Below are 18,328 nucleotides of genomic sequence, written 5' to 3'. Positions count from 1 at the left end.
TATGATGGAGTATATACACATATAGATAGATGTTGGTAAATTTGGATACCAAGTGTGGCAGTAGGTAAAGAGATTCGTAGAAAAGGTACAAAGATGGGAATAATGTATGAACCCAGGCCAAAACAGCCGTATGCCTACCAGGAATAAAGGTGACACATCGAGGTAGATTGAACGCAATAAAAGTTGGAATGGCGGCTCCCGATCGATCAATCGAAATCATGGCTTGTCGACACTATCGACCGACAGCGATGCTGCATGCTTCTTTTCCAGACTCGACGGCCATGAACTAGAATTGCTATCAATCTGGGGATCAAAGTCCTTGAGCCATGGATCCTTCAAAACCTCCTCCATCGTCGGTCGCCCTCCAACATCGCGATTCAGCATTCTTCGCATCAAATTCTCGCTCTCTGCGCTCAGCCGGTACGGTATCCGCAACTCCGCATTTATAATCTCGTTGCTATCGTAGAACGGGTTCTCCTTGTACATGATTGTGTAAAGAAGAATTCCTGCAGCCCATACGTCCTGCTCCCGTCCTCCGTAGGACTGTCCACGAAGGACTTCCGGCGCCGCATAGTCGATCGTACCCACGAAAACCGTAAACGGTCCATTCTTCAAATACGCAGCGCTGCCGAAGTCGATAAGTTTGATATTGCCGTCACCATCCAATATTATATTTTCGTCCTTGATATCCCGATGCACGACGCCGACTTTGTGAAGATGGTCCACCGCAGACGCGACTTGGTAGAAAATACTTCTGCATTCCGCCTCTTCCATATTCGTCCGGAGTTCGATGTAGTCAAACAGATCCATGCCCGGGATCCCATGCGGCGCCATCTCGATGTAGTAATTTACCTCATCTTCGAAGAAATCCAGCATGTCAACGACATTACGGTGTGGGTAATTCCGAAGATACTGCAGAACATGAATTTCGAGCGGAATCGTTCCTAACTTGCGATCTCGGATCCAGGTGTCGACTAATATCCGCTTCTTGGTCACATACTTTAGTACGATTTTCTACTAGACGTCAGTCATGAATTCATTTCGCAAAAAAGGCGCGACGAGTCGGCTACACCGTCCTGGACGACACATACAGGTTTAGTACACACCTCATGCCGTGGGGGCTTATACTGCGCCAACTTCACTTGACCGTATGCTCCTTGTCCCATGTCTTCCAATATCGTAAACCACTGGATCGACTTCTTGCCGTTGTACATGTCCGCGGTATTTGGCTCGGCTACGACTAAATCCGTCGACGTCGGCTCTGAAGCGTTTGCCGGGGCAACAGCGCTGACTTCCAAAGAACTCATCTCTGAGCCCGACGACGAGGTCAGACTTGGCAATTTTGGTGTGCCGATGGGCGACGATACGGCGCTGCTCGACGAGCTTGACGCCGGCTCGTGCTCGTCCGAGTTCGAAATGCAGAACCCCCGAATGCCTGTCACGACATCCGCCGTGTCGGTCATGTGGAATTGTTTGCGCGGGGAGGTGGGTGATGAAGGCGGCGAGTTGGCAAGTGGCGAGTCGTGTGTCCGTGTCGACGAGTGACTTGTGGATGACGTGGTAACTTTTGCTGTCTGGCTGTTGACTAATACCACATTCCTATCTGCAAATGAGAACGATGGTCGCGGCTTTGGTGTCGTGGTAGAAATCGTCGCCGTGCTTAGTGTGGTAGTTGCTGCTGTGGCGACGAATAGGTTCCTGTGCATGAATCACAAGTATTATCCCCACAGCGACAAAACTTGAAATGCGCAGAGACACGAAAGCAACGATAGAACACGTAAATTTGATACTCAATAAACCCCGTTATCCATTGACTTTATGCAGTGGTGCTGCGGTGTGGTCTCGTGAGATGATGCAAAATTATTGTAGGGGGGCGAAGAGACGGATGGCGCACTGATCCAGTCACGGCGCGGGTTATCCGGAGTCCTTGTTCGTACCGACTTGTTACCGACAGACCGACTATCCGTTTTCAACCAACACACACAAATACAGACGAACTAAATGTGCTGCGAAGAGGACTAACTAACTGGTGGGTGGAAGTTTGAAGGGGAACTTTGCCTTTGGTTCGAACTGATCTGCAAAAGTATTCTTTCTTGACAGGCTGCACACTGCTTTTTTTATTACGTATAATTGGTTTGGCCCGGTTTCAATTGCAGGTCGATAGCGAACTCTGTGACGAACCATTTTGCGGCTCATTATTGAGCAGCTGACCACCATTACGACAATGAAACCGGTTACAGCGAGAGATTGAGTGGGGAAGGAGAAAGCCAACACATGCGTGCGGCCGCCTCGGGCCGGAGCACAGCAAAAATGCAAGACGATTGGATTATTTCGATGGCGTGTGACCCGTTTACAAGTCTGCGGTCTCGTTTAGATTTTAACCCCCACTCCCTCACTCAAGTTATAATTACTGGAGAACGCTAACTTAATCATAAAGCAAAACAATGGGATGCTTATATTCGATAATATACCTGCTCTAAATCTCTGCATATTGCATTGTAACATGCCTCCGAGCCTCGGCAGACCTTGCCACGTCAGATTGTTATATTTTCATAACTTATTCCGTGCCCGATATATTTATTCGACTGTCCAGTACCACATCAACTCAAAGTGTGTACACAGAATCGCAGTACCATCTGATCAACGATGCCTCTGGATTAAAAATTGATAGCTAGCTCCGGCAGTGAATCGACCACAACGAATCATCAAGCGAAGATGTAACTCTAGACACAGGCGTTCGAAAAAAACCTTGTTGGGCGAATCCCTGAACTTCTACTCCGGTTGGCCGATTATTTTAGCTCACAAGAAGCAGAATTGGCATGCGGAATAAAAAAGTAAAGTAATAAGAGATCTATTTACAAATACGGATGACGATAACGAGGAGAGTTACAACCCATGAAGAACAGATGACAAAAGGACATTCCAACATGCATCTCGTTAATAACACCAATACACACAATCTACATTCAGTTTCGACATGACGGGTGATGCAGAATGATGGCTGAGGAAAGATTCTATTATTCGGGCATGAGAAGCGACCGTTAAGCAGTGGCATTCTTGAGGAAGCTCACGAGATCGTTGCGGTCCTTTGGCTTTTTGAGACCAGCGAACGCCATCTTGGTGCCGGGAATGTACTTCTTGGGGTTCTCGAGGTAGTCGAAGAGAGTGTCCTCAGCCCACTGGACACCGGCCTTCTTGTTGGCGTCAGTGTAGGTGTAACCGGCGGCCTGGCCAGACTGTCTGCCGAAAACACCGTGGAGGTTGGGGCCAACCTTGTTAGCACCACCAGCCTCAGTCTGTGCAAATTATTGTTAGAACTCTAGTTTCATAACTAATTGCTGCTGGCGATTGCAGAATACGCGACCAATGGAAGCGTTATGGCCAAAATAGCATCCGCTAACTGAGATTCACAAAGCCACCAGCCAAAACCAAAACCAAAAGACATCAGTCATATACATACAGTGTGGCACTGGGCACATCGAGTCTTGAAAAGGGAAGCACCCTTGGTAGCATCACCTGGAAATCCGAGTCAGTTATGATATCCAAGTGGCACAAACAACACAGTCGAAAAATGCACCAAAGTCGTATCGACATGCGCAAATAGAAATTCCGACATACCAGGAGCATAAGGCATTGCGAATTAGTGTGTAGAAGATAATTGACAGAGAAATGAGGGTGTAAGATGCAACGAAAGCGATCGAAAAGACAGCGAAGGAAAAAATAGGATCAGAAGCTGATCGAATATAAACTGTCCCCGGACTCGACCAGTCGTTACCGAGCGGCGTTGCGGCATGCCAGGTTAGAGCCCTAACCCTCAAACATTTCCGAACTGCTCGGTGGTCGTACAGAATTCTCCGCGCTCCCATTGGCCGCCACTCCCCGGCTTAGACGCCGGGTAAAATCCGTCTTCTCGTCCCGGAATCCTCCGGCCAATCACGAGCCATCGCAATCCGCTATTTGTAACTGCATCGCCCGCTAAATACTTGGCTTTTTTATCGCAGTGCAATTCCATCTTGTTCCTAAAATTAATTCGCTATCATAATATCGCGGCTCTGCCTTCCGATAGTTCTTTATTCGGGCATATACAACATATCTCGCAAACAATAATAACTTACAAGTACAAAAGTTGAGTAGTTGAGTATTACTGACAAATAACCCTTCCCATCGACTACACGCTAAATCATCCCTATACTATAATAACACAATTTCAAAGGTAATGAAGATACTAAAACAATAAAAGCAAAAGAAAAATTAAAAATGTTAATAAACAAGCTGCAACCCGTAACACCGGTACCCCTAAACACATTTAACTCATACTATACAATTATAAACACATCTAAACCGGACTTCTTCTGTGTAATATCATATATGTACACACGCATACCGCTCAATCCTTCTTCACATCCTCTGTCTTGCCTTTTTCCGTCTCCTTCTCCTTGCCACCGGGATTTTGCTTCTTTCGATAATCCGCAAAAGACAGCTTCTTCACCGGGCGCGGTGGCTGCGTAGTCGGGCCTGCACAACTCGGCAACACGGGCGACGGCGACGCCAGTGCAAACGGTGAGTGCATCGGATTCGCCGCCGTAGCGCTCACTGATCCAGGGGTACCTAGCGGCGGCGGCACAATTTGACCTTGACCTGGCTGTTGCATACCCGTGTATGCCAGCTGGAAAGGAGATTGAGGAGGGAGCTGAACCCGCAGACCGGGTGGTTTCACACCATTTGTGCTTGACACTGTAGTCGTGGCGTCCGATGTAGTGGGTGGCGCGCCTATCCGCTGCGGCGGTGTGGGGGAATGAGGATGTGATTGTAATGGCGATTGCGTGTGTTGCTGTGGTGGTGGATGTGCTAACGTCGGAGGGGATTGTGAAGGCGGCGTTGGACGCGTATCTGCAGTGCTCGTAGTCTGTCGTGGTTCAGTTGCTGTAATAGATGGGCTTTGCGGTCTCGCCTGCACGTCGGTTTCGCGTCGAATCTCGTCAACCGAATCAGAGAACAGTTCTGCTAAATTGGGACCGCTCTTGGACTTCGGTGGTGGACCCGATAGCGACGTCGGAACCCAGGGTCCACCGGTAGCCGCTTCCGAATTCGCTGACACGCGGATCGATGGTGACTCGGTCGATGGCCGCGGTAACGGTGACTGCGATTTCCGTTTGCTGTGCGCTAAAAAGTGGGCAGAAGTAGAGCCTGCAATTGTATGCGGAGATAGAACCGGTGATGGAGAGCCCATGGATCTGTCATCACGCTCTTTGTGCCTCGCCTTAGCTATATCAGGCGAATTATGCCGCTCTTCTTTGACAGTGGCTGTACTTCCCTTTCGCGAACTAATGTCTGTGTCCGACGGCGAAACCGGCTCACTCGTACCAGCTTTGTCTCTACTTGACATCGAATCCGGCGACATCTTCGCCAACTCCTTTTCTCTCGTCCTGAAAAATTTGCGCACAAGTAATAATTTAGGTGGCAACCAGTCGACGTCGTCGTCTGTCGACATTTCACTCTCAGCAACGTCCGGATGGTCAACTCCATTAATAGTCTTCCGATCAATAGGATCACGCTTGTGTGACTGTGGAAAGCGACGATCAGCGCCAGGATACGATCTATCCGAATGTATAGAGGGCGATTGTTGCCTGGCCATGCTTAGTTTACTATGCCCATTCGGCCCAACCTCGGCATGTTTTGGAGATGGACTGCCGCTCTGCTGAGAGGACCGCTTGCGTTTCTTGATAACCCCAGCGCCAACCGTCCCACTTTGCACATCCTGATGACCATGATTATGACTGTGTTCTTTTTCCTCTTGCTCAAGCTGCTTGATGCGAGCCATCATTTTGCGCTCTTCCCGCGCGGACAGCATTGTGCCAAAGACTGATAGCGGCAGCGTCGTCGTATTCGTCTTCGTCGTCGGTAAATACAAACAGGCAAATAGACGGCGCGAGAGGATAGGCGACTGGTGGCCACATTATCTGTTACAATCGTGTGTGGTGGATCAGGCCTCCTGCATGCCGCTGAGTAGCTGGGCAGATTAGAGTTGTAGCAATGTGAGCTTGACGTAATTATTCTAGCTGGTATCGACTGCCGCTCAGTTTGCTAACAAGAACCAAGATTTCTCACGATATCGTGGCGAGCGTATGTTGATGAGTGGTCGGTGGATGCCCCGCGGATTGCGTGTACGTGGCCTAGGTCGTTCGGTGGGTGGAAGTAAAAAATCTAAAAGTGACGAGGACAACCGGAAAGGGCGACGCGAGATGGACGACACGCGATGGACGAGCAGCCCTAATGATCACGCTCACGCAGCAGTTAGGGTGCCAAATGCGGATTAGATGAGGCACACTGAAGCTTGCGTTTCTTGCGAAACGTTGCACTTTCATCGTCTAATTTTCAAAACACACACTGTCCAATCAATCAATGGCAGTTCGACCGCCGGTTGCCGCCTATTCCTCGAGCCATAGGCCCATAGCAATTATTTACGTTCGTGGACCTTGTAGCTGCAATCGTGTATCGTCGACTGATATTGATCTGCTAGTGATCGAAGGCGGAACTCTTTCGGCATGTCAAGCTGCAGGAGCGCCTGTTTTCGTTGAAAACAGTAGACGTAGATCTATCCCTTGACAGCGGGATTACACCTGTCGGTGATATAAACAGTGCTATTCGACATGCTAGCATACTTTTCAGCGACTCTATTATAGACCTACGAATCATAGTTTCACGTCAGGTTTCCTAGCTTTAGCAAACGAAATGATTTATTCCCGCCCTAGCCAAATAATCCAATAAGACATATCTACGGAGTTTGTGAATGTACATTTAGTCATTCCTTGCCTTCTTCTTCACCGGCTTCTCATCGTCATCATCATCATCGTCTTCGCCATCGTCATCGTCTTCGCCATCAATAACCTCGTCGTCTTCATCCTCTTCACCAGATGCGGACTCATCATCGCCACTGCTCGCGTGGTTCTCGTCGAACTCCTCCGCGATGTCGCTGTCATCCGAATCAGCCTGGAAATCCTCATCAACAGACTCCTCGTCCTCGGATGCAGAGCCCCGGTCACCTCGCGGTGCAACCTCGACATCCGAATCGTCGGAATCACTACCGAGCGCTGCAGCAAGGAAGGTCTGGTCGTCGACTAAATCATTCTTGATCTTGATGTTCTTGGACTTCAGATAAGATTCGATTCCACTCTGCTCCTCGCGGTTAATGCTGGAGTACTGATGCGATACGCCAGTGACTAGGGTAACCGTCAAGTCGAACGTTCGGGACGATGAAACAGAGCCACCAACACGCGACAGCGTCACGGAACTGACATCTGAGTGCGCCATATATACTGTAGGCTTAGGAATGAACAAGAAACTTTTCTCGAGGAAATAGAGATATCCTTCGCTGGCTTTGAGTGAGCACTTGACTCCGGCTTGGCCGTGCGCGCTAGACAACTATATTAACAAATAACGGAATGAAATATCAACGAAATCCGACATACCTTTGGAATTGACCAGGCACTGTAATCTTACGACCTGATAAGCCTCGGAAAACTTGGCCGACGACTTCGTGTGCTGCTTGATCGTACTTCTTCTTCAATTTGTCGGCATACTTCTCCTCAAACTCATCACTGGCAGGCCAATTAGTATCTGAGTTAAAACAATATATTAAAATGTCACATACTCCTCGAGATTGAGCTCGACCTCAATTTCCTCCTCCTTCAAGAACTGAATTACTAGAAATGTGTATCGTGTTTGACCCTGGCGCAATGGCGGATCAAGCTGGATTACCAAAACGTTATGTAGTTCGTCAGGCTTGGGTAGCAGGAATAACTTCTGGATCGATGTGTACTGAATTTTGTAGTCATACGTTTTACCACGGAGACGCATGTATGACGGATACATGTCGATATCGTATCGGCCTCTATAATGACGTGAGATGTTTGGCCAATCCCTTTGCTATCGAGATCCACAAACCTTGGCGTGAGAAACATAATATCTGAAAAGGACACAATAGTTTCGCCGGCAACTTGTCCAATGTCCGCCCGCTCTTTAATAGTTTCGTAAAATGCAGACGCGGCGTTTTGCTCCTCAATATCCGATTGATCCTCGTCGTCGTCTTCATTTTTAGGTACTGTACCAGGAACGTAGAATCGCATCTCAACGAGCTCATCACGCACACCGGCTGGACCGCGAATTGCCACATCCTGATCAACGCTCAGTTCGATTGCAACTTCGCTCTTGCCAACCAAATTCGAATTATTAACCTGCGCGTACGGAACCTCAAACGCCGGTCGATTCGAAACATTAAACACAAGCTCTGATCTCTCAAACTCGGTTTTTCCCCAATTCCACCCCTTGATAGAATGCGGCCGAGTCTCTAGAACTGTATCAAAATGATGCTTGATCGTGTTTTTCAGCCGATCAAAATCGTCGAGATCAAACCCATCAAATTGAATAACACCGCGATCTTTCGTCAACACACGGCATTCATACCCTTTGGCGGCCCTACTCCAGTGCGCCGAAACGAACTCAGACTGTGGAAGGAGAAACGGCGGCTGAGTTGCGTTCTTCGACGACGCCTTCCATCCAAGACCTGAGTTCGCAAATCGTAATCGTCCCGGCCGAGATGATTGATTAAAATATATATTCTCAAACTGTGTCATGTCCGACATTTTGATGTCGTTGTATTGTATGGGATGATATGTGAAATCGTGAATGTGCTGATCCTTTCAGTGCTGATGATTAGATAAATGGTCTTGTTTGCATTGACGCGTCGATTTTTTCAAGACGCGGGCACAAGAGGTTGTGAGTCTGTGACTCGTGTGATCCGCACTGGTCATTGCGCTCATCCATGACGATTTTGATCCATTTATTAAACTACGACCCACATTGGAATTGAATAGTAAAGAATGCAACCAATAAATTGATATGCCTAAATTCAATGCCCAAATCATGCACAGTCTATTATACACCGGTCATTATCCAAAATCATGTCATAACCACCCAAAGTACCAAACGCCGACTTTTCTATAGATTGCTTTTACTCATCTTAGCCTGTAACATTTCCGCTTCCGCCCACATTTCTGCCTCTGTTCGTGGCGTTCGTTCCAAATCCGACAGATCTGGACTGGACAAACCAACAGTATTAATTGACTTGAGCTGCTGGAAAGAGAGCTCAATATCCGCGTCCTTTGAGTTTAAAAGTTGATACACATCGTCGACGTTCGGTAGATCATCTAACTTGCGGGGAATAATGTGGCAATGGACCTAGAAAGTGCTCTTAGGATTGGCCGTCAAACTGACAATTGCTATGAGAGCTTACGTGAGGAACGGACTGACCAGCAAGTGGACCGTCTTGTATGGCGATGTTCAGAGATTGCCCTTTGTACACATCTTCTATAACTTCTGATACTTTCTGGACAGTGAGGAATAAATCCGCGATCTATTACCATTAGATGCTCACTCCCCACCCAGAGGCCGGTGATGCGATCTTACCTCGTCGGCCGACAAATCCTTTACTCTGGGCACTACACGGTAGGGACAGACTAATACCTATTTAAGCAATTAGTATATGCGGAGCTATGTGGCCTCTTTACTGTACTGACATGTCCAGGTAATAACGGTTTCACGTTCACTAGTGCAAATGAATGTCTCGATTTCTAGACTGATTTAGCTACTCCAACTCCTCAGCAGGCGCAGCAGTTGCAACTCACATAAAACACCTGTCTCGTCACGACGAATGACCCAAAATATATTATAGACATGATGCGGCCGAACGCATATAGATCTCAAAAAGTGGACAGAAAATGTCGCAACTGCTAGAATTTGGTTCAGTTCGAATTTCTACTCACGTGACTTGGCTCGGCCAATAGGGAGTCCGGAATTAGGCTTACGGTTCTGGAGATCACTACCATCGCGTGCATGTGTTGACGCCGGCCGCACTTACAGAGACTATGGACAATACTGTCCATCGAAAAGCACCGCCGCCGTTCTTCGCTACTATCACCACTGCTCCCAACATATCTTCTGTACGTCTAGGACCGTCGGACGGGCATCTTCGCCGTTGCAGAAATCAATCGCTTCGCAGTTCAGCCCAATCTCCTGCTCGCCGCCCTGGCGTGCCCCAAGTGCGCCCATTGCAGCGCAGTGCGCATCCCAGCATAATCTTCTTGATATGCAATAATGGCCGAGTTCGCAAAGTCTCTATTCCATTTCTCCCCATTTCATTCTTCGGCGGCTGCTGCACGGCAGGGACAGGCGCCGAGCGACTGTGATCCAGCGCCGGAGTCCATGGATCCGTCTGTGCAGCAGCAGGCGCCGCAACCACAGCAGCCAGCGCCAGAGAAGGCGGACAGGACGATCGAGAAGCACGACAAGGCGGAGAAATCGTCCAAGTTCTCGTTTTTCAGTTCACGGTCTGCTACGCCAAAATCAAGCACTGGGTCGGTATCGCCAGTTGCTTCGCAGGATACCCTGACTCAAATTAACCAGCTGAGCCAGTCCGTCTCTAGCTCAACAGCCAAGGTCGACGAAGAGGACCCCCATTCGCAACTCGTCACCCCGAAGCCTGATCTTGTCGATAAGCGGTTTCCGTCTTTACAACATACTTTTGCAGAGGTATGCATTTTGCTTTTCGCGAAGGCCGAGGCAAATTGCTGACATATGCAGGGACCTACGCCGCCAGAGTCACCGTCCCCGCAGCACACAGCCTCAGCATCTGTGACCGAGCCATCGTCACCATCATCTTCATTCTCTTTTTCGAACTCAATTTCCAGTTCAGCAACTGCATCAGTTAAGGCTCCTAAGGGAAGGTTGATAGTGAAGATCATACAGGCCCGGAACTTGCGTGTGACTTCGCGTGACCCGTTCCCATACGTCGTCTGCACGTTCGAATCAAATGAGTTTATCACACGCGGTCCAACTCTTACATCGGCCGATCCGCAAAATAGTCGGATTAGTTCTTTTGTCAACAAGATAGATCCAAGCAACGTGGGCGGAAACGGCGCAACGTCAGTTATGACGAACGGTATCGCGATTCCGCCTCGCAGTCGGCAGTCCTCTACTACGAACTTGTCTGAATTAACAAGCCGGGCGAATTCAGGTGCTAATCCGAGCTGGAAACATGAGGCGGTTTTCGATGTGCTGGGCGACAATTCGGAGATTGACGTTAGTATCTACGATCAACACAACAATGACTCCTTCTTAGGGCATGTTCGAATTAAGCCAATTTTACGGCACGAGCAGATATTTGATGAGTGGTATAAATTACAGCCTCGTGTGAAGGGTGAGCAAGTGTCGGGCGACGTTCGTTTGCAGATGTTGTATGAAGCGGTCAGCAAGCGTCACTATGGCCCGGATGATTTCCAGATCTTGCGGCTGATTGGAAAAGGTACCTTTGGACAGGTTTACCAGGTTCGAAAGAAAGATACAGATAGAATTTATGCTATGAAGGTTTTATCGAAGAAAGTTATTGTGCAGAAAAAGGAAGTCGCGCACACTATCGGCGAGCGTAACATTCTAGTCCGCACGGCCACCGCTGATTCACCATTCATTGTTGGTCTCAAATTCTCATTTCAGACTCCTACTGACTTGTATCTTGTCACGGACTACATGTCCGGTGGTGAACTATTTTGGCATTTGCAGAAAGAGGGCCGGTTCCCGGAGAAGCGAGCCAAGTTCTACATTGCAGAATTGATTCTTGCGCTGGAGCATTTGCACAACTATGACATCGTGTACCGCGACCTGAAGCCGGAGAATATTTTGCTGGATGCGAATGGACATATTGCATTATGTGACTTTGGCCTGTCGAAGGCAAACTTGGCATCAAATGCTACGACAAACACGTTTTGCGGTACCACTGAATATCTCGCACCGGAAGTGCTTCTTGACGATCAGGGATACACGAAAATGGTTGACTTTTGGTCTCTTGGGGTTCTCATTTTCGAAATGTGCTGTGGATGGTCACCGTTCTACGCCGAAGATACTCAGCAAATGTACAAAAATATCGCATTCGGAAAGGTTCGGTTTCCAAAGGACGCGTTATCGCCAGAAGGCAAGAGCTTTGTCAAAGGGCTGCTTAATCGCAACCCGAAACATCGCTTAGGTGCTATCGAGGATGCGCGGGAGCTCAAGGCGCATCCATTTTTTGCAGACATTGATTGGGATCTGCTTGTGCAGAAGAAAGTTCCGCCTCCATTTAAGCCACATTTGTCGTCAGAGACGGATACGTCGAACTTTGATCCGGAGTTTACAAATGCGTCTACGAGTGTATTACAGGGAAGCAGATTCTTGCAGGGTTCCACGCCGTTGTCACCAACTCTTCAGGCTAACTTCCAGGGATTCACGTTGTATGTTGTTTGTTTGAGCTGGATTTATTGGTGCTGATTGCCGTAGTGTCGATGAATCGTCCATAGATGACCACTTTGCTGAACGGAAATTGGCCGCTATGGACGAGGAGGACGATGACTTGTATTTGGATCGGCCCGGCAAATTGTTGCGCCACGACACGTCTGCGACCCTGACCCTTCCTAAGAAGTGGTCTGCGCGTAACGACTCGATCGCAAGCACGCGAAGTTCAGGTATGCACAGTATTCATGTGTCTGACGAGGTTGCCGGTGACATGGACATGGACGATGTGGGAGAGGAAGCTGAGCGCATGAATTCGCTAAAATACAACGACCGACACATTGATGACGAAGACGGTGAAGAATTATCGCGCAAGATGAGTGGGATAGAGGACGACAATCGGAATTTCTCGGACGACGACTCATATGTGAATGGGCAACGGATCGACATATGATGGGCTCGGTTCAGCATGTTTCATAATATTTAGTTTATAATAGGTAATATTTTAGTAGTACCGTGGCGTATCGTATATTTCCTTTCGCTATTTTGGAATTTTCATTCATCATTGCGAATGCATTTGTATTCAGGCTGGTTGGAAGTTAAGTTGAGTTGAATCACTATTTGCCACTTATATACATTACATTATTTGGTCTTCATTTTATATGTCTACATATATATTTCATACTGTTGTGATACGTCTTAGTAGAAACGAGGTGGGCTCGATATATATGATTTGTTCGAGCGAGTTTTTCGCAAGTAAGGTTATTTTATTTTGTTGGTCCCATGTAGTTGTCGCTTACATATGTTTTTTGTCATATCGATAATTTGTTCTCAATTGGTCTGCGCGGTGAGGGTTTGACTCGATAATACAGAGTAATTATAAAATTCGCAAGTTCTAGGGGCTGGCTGAGGCAGTTTACCTCTAGGTAGTAGTCATCTAAATGACGGGTGGCTGTTTGGTTGCTATGGCGATGATCTCCAAAACTTTGACGCGCGATGCGATGATCGACAGAATTGCGGCGTTGCGACGTCATCGCTGCCTATCCTCCAAAATGACTGCGACCGACGGCCCACTGACTAAATAGTGAAATTGTCTCGACGATGAGCTTAGTAAATTTTGAAATTCATACTCCGCTGTTCCTTACTCATTACTCGCACTTGTCACCCGCACAGGAATCAGGAAGCAATGTCCGGGGAGCAAAGCCAACAGCAATACACAGGCGAGAAGCCGCCCAGGTATCCGCCGTCTGACGCGACCTTCACTCAGGCAGCCCCCAGCTACCAGCCGCAGCTGCCGCCTCCGCCAAACGAGAGCACGAAGCCGTACCAGAACAAGGACGACTTGAGGGCCACAACATTTGAGGAGCAGTTCAAGCTAGAGAAGCCACGATGGAATGATCTTTGGGCAGTATTCCTGTTGCTTGGTGTTCTAGGTGGGTTCATTGTAGTCTCGGGCATCACGATCCACGCATATGCGAAGACAAAGAGTTTTCTCGGCGGCGGCATCTACGGCAGCGGCGAGAGCTTCTCATTGAACACGAACACTATCATTCTGTTCGTTTTCGTGATCGTGATCGCACTCGGATTTTCCGTCGCGTATTTCATCCTTGCGCGCGTGTTCACGAAACAGTTCATATGGATCACGGGGATTATAAACATTATCCTCGGTTTGGCGACCGCGATATACTACTTTACCGAGCATTATTATTCCGCAGCGATCGTGTTTTTGCTCTTTGCACTGTTCGGCGCGTTCTGCTTTTTCTCATGGATCAGGCGGATCCCATTTGCAACGCTGATTCTGCAAACTGTAATGGACGTCTGCCGCGCCCACCCGTCAGTCCTGATTGTCTCTCTCGTCGGATTACTCGTCGTGTCTGCCTTCGCCGCCTGGTTCTCTGTCACGCTCGTGGCGGTGTATGTGAAATACAACCCGACCGCGGACTCTCAGAGCTGCGGCACTACGGCCGGTGGGAACTGCTCACATGCGACGCTGATTGGACTGATTATCTTTATCACGTTCTGCGGGTATTACATCTCGGAAGTCATCAAGACCATCATCCACACGACCATCTCAGGCGTGTACGGATCCTGGTACTTTTGCTCGCGTTCGACACAGGGGATGCCGCGGTGGCCTGCGCTTGGCGCGTTCAAGCGCTCGATGACGTACTCGTTGGGTTCGATTTCGTTTGGAAGTCTTCTTGTATCGATTATCCAGTTACTACAACAACTGGCTGCGTTGGCTCAGCATGCCGCGAGACAAGATAATAACTGGATTGCGGTTATCATTATATTTCTTATCCGGTGTCTCCTCGCAGTGTTGAATTGGGCAGTTCGGTTCTTCAATCACTACGCGTACTGCTACATTGCACTCTACGGAGCCGCATACATCCCGGCTGCCAAAGAGACGTGGAAACTGATCAAGGATCGCGGAATCGACGCGCTCATAAACGACTGCCTCATCGATCCGGTGCTCAACCTCGGCGCGACATTCGTGGCATATGTCACAGCGCTCTTCGCCTACCTATACCTGAAGTACACAAATCCCGCGTACAATGAGGGCGGAAACTATAATGCCCCGATAGTTGGCTTTTCTTTTGTTATCGGCTTGCAGATTTGTAATATTGCGACCGTACCGATCAAGTCTGGTACCGCCACCTTCTTCACGGCAATGGCAAGGGATCCGGATGTGCTGAGGATGAGTTATCCGGAGTTGTATAATCAAATTTTCGACCTGTATCCTAAGGTGCAGGAGCGAATTCATTCGTGAGTCAATAATGCGGCGACCGATGGTGTGGTATTGGGGGCGTTGGGTTTGGAGTAACAAAGGGATCTCGTATTATATGGGTTTAATACTGTATTGTTGTTATCATTTGTAAATTGGTATAATATGTGGTTGGCGTTATTAAAAATACCCACCAAATGTGGCACACTTACAATATGATAGCACCTGTTTGTCCATTTGCTGTGGAACTAATGTATGGCAACGTCGATAAGACCAAAAAATTATTCCGTGTGCATTTATTAATGAACACCGCGTAACGGCGCGGTTCTGAACTATAATAAAAACACAAAGCAAAGGCTGACATAATAATACCATTCCCAAAACTTCCAAAAAGACCAAAAACAAACAAAACTGGAGCAAAATATACAATACATTCCGTATATGAATGTTGATAATCCATTGTAAAGCTTCGTTGACGGAGCATAAGAAAAATATCCATCATAAGTCGCGGCGCCGTATACTCTGTTTTGTAGAGTAAGTAATATCGCCCGAAATATCATACATTGCATCAGTTTCATAGTAATCGTCATCGCATTGTATCGTATAACACGTAATCGGCATGAGTGAGTGTAAAGTTAAGTGCAGATCGTCAACACTAATCATAAAAGAGCGTAAGTTCATGAACAGGCATAGCAAGTCCGCCAACTTGCGGGGGTGTGTCAGCGGTTCAACCAAAATCCGTCGCATAGAGGACTAAAGGAGTGCAAGTCGTTAGCGAGGAGCAAACGAGTAAGTAGTGTTGTCTCGAAGGAAGGTCGGGATCAACTCTGACTGATCTAGAGAGTGAAAAGAGTCATAAACGAAGGTCATATGGACCAGCTGCGAAGCCGATATTGAAGGAGCGTGGTGAACAACAAAGAGCATAGCACCGAGTGTAGACGCTCACAAGATAACACACATTCCACCTATTTTCTTCTTGCGCTTGTGTTTTGAGTCGGAGCTCGACAAGCTTGCCTCGCTCTGTTTTCCGCTACTCCGTTTCGATGATCGGTGACGTCCTGTTTCGGATCCACCGATAGTACTGACGGAGTGCGTTTGCCTGTGTTTCTCGGTCGGGGTAGGCACGGGGCTGGCGGTATGCGTTGTCGACGCGTCCGAAGAACCGGAGGCAGAGTCTCGCCGTTGTATTTGCCGGACAACGTCTACAAAGATATCGCTCACATGCACACACGTTCTCGCGGACGTCTATCTTGTCAGCATTTGTAATGCCGAGTAAAATAAAATTTTCCTAGTCCAAACAAACTCACCTCGTAAAACGAGTTCGTGCGCCATTTCAAGGCTAAATGCTTTCCTTCTTGAAACGGCACTGTCCGAGCATGCGCTAAATCGCATTTATTCCCTGCTAACACAATCGGCACTGTCTTTGTACCTTTGATCCTGCACACCTGTTCATATAACTTTGACAGCTCCAGCAAGCTAGATCGATCTGTCACGCTGTACACGAGAACGAAACCTTGCCCGTTCTTGATATATAGCTCTCTCATTGCGGTGAACTGTTCAACTCCTGCCGTGTCGAGGATTTCGAGTATGCACGCGCGGCCATCGATATCCACTTGCTTGCGGTACGAATCTTCTATTGTCGGATCGTAGGAGTCGAGGAAGACGCCTTGTGAGAATTGGACTAATAGGCTAAGTTAGAAATCTCCATGACATTAAAACCGCAAAATGCGCGACAAACCTGATAACGCGGACTTGCCGACTCCGCCAGCGCCGAGCACCACGATCTTGTATTCTACATACAAATATTAGCATGCGCACAAATTAAACACGAATACACAGTAAACAAAAACAAGGGCGCCATACCCCTCATCCCTAACTTATCGTGGGTTCTGTGGCCGCGCAATAAAGCAATATTGCGGCCGGGGACAAATTATTTCGAAGCGCGGATCAGAATCGTCGATTTTCGAGATTTTGCAGACGTTATCGAATGGTGTCACTAGAACGCACGTTGTCGATTTGTATCTCAATACACAACACGCGCCTTTAATTATTTGATCGTGGCCCCAACCGAATATTTCACAATCGAAAGCAAAGCCACGAGAAGACCTCACCGACAAACAAATACCACTCCGTTGTAGAGAAGTAAAAAGCACAAAGCCAGCGAATCAGAATAATAGGCGGAACATTCGCGCCCTTGCTTAATTTCGGTGGCCTGAGGGTTAGAGTCCTTGCAGGCTCGACTATACTGGATTAGGCAATGTCCAAACAATTTCGGAACGCCACGCTGTGAGGGTGAACTTTAATTTTCAGGCGTAACGAGCGGAGGGAATCGCAGCCAAAAATTACCAGAGGATTTGAGTGAATGACTTTTGAATTCAAGGGTTGCCAGTAATCGTGGTAACGCACGCGAGATCCTAGAAGGTGAGGCAAGATACATGATGATATGGATGGGGAGTAAGAGCGACGGAGTCAGTTCAGGAGGTGATGTAGGCCTGCGGCAAGGGGGCACGTCGCCAAACATCCCTGGAGCTTATTACCCAGATAAATCCATTAGATACCATAGCGATGGCCAAGCACTAAGTAATAATGCATGCTTACATGTTATTCAGCCAGATGTATCACGTTATTTGGTATCGTTTCGAAAATGCAAACAATTGCCTATCTCGCCTGATCATCCAAACGCAAGGGTGAAGGATCCTCCTGTGGGGTCAAACAAATGTCTTAAACCACCAGACGACGCGTCTATAACGTCTCATCGCATTATATTAATATATGACGTGCCAGTACAAAAACTAGAGAGGAGTGAGTGTACTTGCTAGAGAACAAACACATCAAACACCCGCGAAACAACGCAACGCGTTCGTGACTCGCCCAGTCGCAGCCCTAACCGCATTCCCCCCCTTGCCCTATCTGCATAGTGTCTACTCCGTCCGCTCTTGCATATAGACCGGAGAAAGAACAAGAAATCTACAGCGGAGAATTGATATATTTCTGCAAATATCGGTCATGGAGGAGCAACTAGGTTCGTTTAATAGTTCGTTTAATATTGATGTGTTTTGCTTCGGGACTGCCAGTCTTAGCTCGCTGGGGACAACTAGACTAGTACTAGCAAGAAACGATGCTGGTAGCGCTCAGAAAAGAAAACAGGCAGTTGTTAAATTGTGCCTGACCATTTGACTCACGCAGCCGTTAATAGTAATAATGATGCGCCTGTTCTGAAGTTGGCGTGGTCAGGATCACTGTCGAGCGCCGATCCCCGGGCTCGCCACTTGAGCCGCACTCTCCTTGTCT

General features: G+C 48.0%; 8 protein-coding genes across 8 annotated transcripts; 2 read left to right on the top strand and 6 right to left on the bottom strand.

Moving 5' to 3' along the window:
* Positions 1 to 216: 216 nt before the first annotated feature.
* Positions 217 to 1,214, bottom strand: V1508DRAFT_351811 (kinase-like domain-containing protein; the record flags this gene model as incomplete). Its single annotated transcript, XM_066936829.1, has 2 exons — positions 217 to 1,014; positions 1,107 to 1,214. The coding sequence occupies 2 exons, from the start codon at positions 1,212 to 1,214 to the stop codon at positions 217 to 219; spliced, it is 906 nt and encodes a 301-aa protein (XP_066796999.1).
* A 1,827-nt stretch (positions 1,215 to 3,041) lies between these two features.
* V1508DRAFT_403177 (cytochrome c-like domain-containing protein) lies at positions 3,042 to 3,634 on the bottom strand (the record flags this gene model as incomplete). Its single annotated transcript, XM_066938538.1, has 3 exons — positions 3,042 to 3,296; positions 3,461 to 3,516; positions 3,619 to 3,634. The coding sequence occupies 3 exons, from the start codon at positions 3,632 to 3,634 to the stop codon at positions 3,042 to 3,044; spliced, it is 327 nt and encodes a 108-aa protein (XP_066796998.1).
* A 310-nt stretch (positions 3,635 to 3,944) lies between these two features.
* V1508DRAFT_413586 (uncharacterized protein) lies at positions 3,945 to 6,196 on the bottom strand. The gene has a single exon (XM_066939806.1). The coding sequence runs from the start codon at positions 5,849 to 5,851 to the stop codon at positions 4,388 to 4,390; it is 1,464 nt and encodes a 487-aa protein (XP_066796997.1). The 5' UTR covers positions 5,852 to 6,196; the 3' UTR covers positions 3,945 to 4,387.
* Positions 6,197 to 6,668: 472 nt separating this feature from the next.
* On the bottom strand, positions 6,669 to 8,708 carry V1508DRAFT_413583 (uncharacterized protein). Its single transcript, XM_066939805.1, has 4 exons — positions 7,945 to 8,708; positions 7,652 to 7,891; positions 7,470 to 7,598; positions 6,669 to 7,414 (listed from the first exon to the last, which is right to left on the bottom strand). Exons 1-4 carry the CDS (start codon positions 8,640 to 8,642, stop codon positions 6,799 to 6,801), a joined length of 1,683 nt encoding a protein of 560 aa, XP_066796996.1. The 5' UTR covers positions 8,643 to 8,708; the 3' UTR covers positions 6,669 to 6,798.
* Positions 8,709 to 8,823: 115 nt separating this feature from the next.
* On the bottom strand, positions 8,824 to 9,817 carry V1508DRAFT_413580 (HIT-like domain-containing protein). Its single transcript, XM_066939804.1, has 5 exons — positions 9,684 to 9,817; positions 9,576 to 9,629; positions 9,466 to 9,522; positions 9,293 to 9,412; positions 8,824 to 9,237 (listed from the first exon to the last, which is right to left on the bottom strand). Exons 1-5 carry the CDS (start codon positions 9,732 to 9,734, stop codon positions 8,998 to 9,000), a joined length of 522 nt encoding a protein of 173 aa, XP_066796995.1. The 5' UTR covers positions 9,735 to 9,817; the 3' UTR covers positions 8,824 to 8,997.
* A 335-nt stretch (positions 9,818 to 10,152) lies between these two features.
* Positions 10,153 to 12,769, top strand: V1508DRAFT_403173 (kinase-like domain-containing protein; the record flags this gene model as incomplete). The annotated part of the gene is made up of 3 exons (XM_066938537.1): positions 10,153 to 10,587; positions 10,639 to 12,317; positions 12,364 to 12,769. The coding sequence occupies 3 exons, from the start codon at positions 10,153 to 10,155 to the stop codon at positions 12,767 to 12,769; spliced, it is 2,520 nt and encodes an 839-aa protein (XP_066796994.1).
* A 594-nt stretch (positions 12,770 to 13,363) lies between these two features.
* V1508DRAFT_413574 (plasma-membrane choline transporter-domain-containing protein) lies at positions 13,364 to 15,329 on the top strand. Its single transcript, XM_066939803.1, has one exon. It carries the CDS (start codon positions 13,502 to 13,504, stop codon positions 15,080 to 15,082), a length of 1,581 nt encoding a protein of 526 aa, XP_066796993.1. The 5' UTR covers positions 13,364 to 13,501; the 3' UTR covers positions 15,083 to 15,329.
* Positions 15,330 to 15,803: 474 nt separating this feature from the next.
* V1508DRAFT_45330 (P-loop containing nucleoside triphosphate hydrolase protein) lies at positions 15,804 to 17,189 on the bottom strand. The gene is made up of 4 exons (XM_066942538.1): positions 16,901 to 17,189; positions 16,776 to 16,829; positions 16,345 to 16,718; positions 15,804 to 16,286 (listed from the first exon to the last, which is right to left on the bottom strand). Exons 1-4 carry the CDS (start codon positions 16,905 to 16,907, stop codon positions 16,068 to 16,070), a joined length of 654 nt encoding a protein of 217 aa, XP_066796992.1. The 5' UTR covers positions 16,908 to 17,189; the 3' UTR covers positions 15,804 to 16,067.
* Positions 17,190 to 18,328: the final 1,139 nt, after the last annotated feature.

The sequence above is a fragment of the Lipomyces doorenjongii genome (genome assembly GCF_038497915.1).
Source record: "Lipomyces doorenjongii strain NRRL Y-27504 unplaced genomic scaffold V1508scaffold_13, whole genome shotgun sequence".
Classification (NCBI taxonomy): Eukaryota; Fungi; Ascomycota; class Lipomycetes; order Lipomycetales; family Lipomycetaceae; genus Lipomyces; species Lipomyces doorenjongii.
Note: the sequence above shows the minus strand (reverse complement) of the source record. Positions and strands in the feature narration are given on the sequence as shown.

What these genes read in the sequence shown, in the direction of transcription:
- V1508DRAFT_413574 (XM_066939803.1), top strand. Translation starts at nt 13,502, where the DNA reads ATGTCCGGGGAGCAAAGCCAACAGCAATACACAGGCGAGAAGCCGCCC.
- V1508DRAFT_45330 (XM_066942538.1), bottom strand. An exon ending in CGGCAAGTCCGCGTTATCAG is followed by an intron (nt 16,719 to 16,775) that starts GTTTGTCGCGCA and finishes TTAGCCTATTAG; the next exon opens with TCCAATTCTCACAAGGCGTC. An exon ending in GCACGAACTCGTTTTACGAG is followed by an intron (nt 16,287 to 16,344) that starts GTGAGTTTGTTT and finishes AATGCTGACAAG; the next exon opens with ATAGACGTCCGCGAGAACGT.
- V1508DRAFT_413586 (XM_066939806.1), bottom strand. Translation starts at nt 5,851, where the DNA reads ATGCTGTCCGCGCGGGAAGAGCGCAAAATGATGGCTCGCATCAAGCAG.
- V1508DRAFT_413583 (XM_066939805.1), bottom strand. Translation starts at nt 8,642, where the DNA reads ATGTCGGACATGACACAGTTTGAGAATATATATTTTAATCAATCATCT. An exon ending in ATTATGTTTCTCACGCCAAG is followed by an intron (nt 7,892 to 7,944) that starts GTTTGTGGATCT and finishes ACGTCATTATAG; the next exon opens with AGGCCGATACGATATCGACA. An exon ending in GTCGAGCTCAATCTCGAGGA is followed by an intron (nt 7,599 to 7,651) that starts GTATGTGACATT and finishes TTGGCCTGCCAG; the next exon opens with TGATGAGTTTGAGGAGAAGT.
- V1508DRAFT_413580 (XM_066939804.1), bottom strand. Translation starts at nt 9,734, where the DNA reads ATGTCTATAATATATTTTGGGTCATTCGTCGTGACGAGACAGGTGTTT. An exon ending in TGACGAGACAGGTGTTTTAT is followed by an intron (nt 9,630 to 9,683) that starts GTGAGTTGCAAC and finishes AAATCAGTCTAG; the next exon opens with AAATCGAGACATTCATTTGC. An exon ending in AACCGTTATTACCTGGACAT is followed by an intron (nt 9,523 to 9,575) that starts GTCAGTACAGTA and finishes TTGCTTAAATAG; the next exon opens with GTATTAGTCTGTCCCTACCG.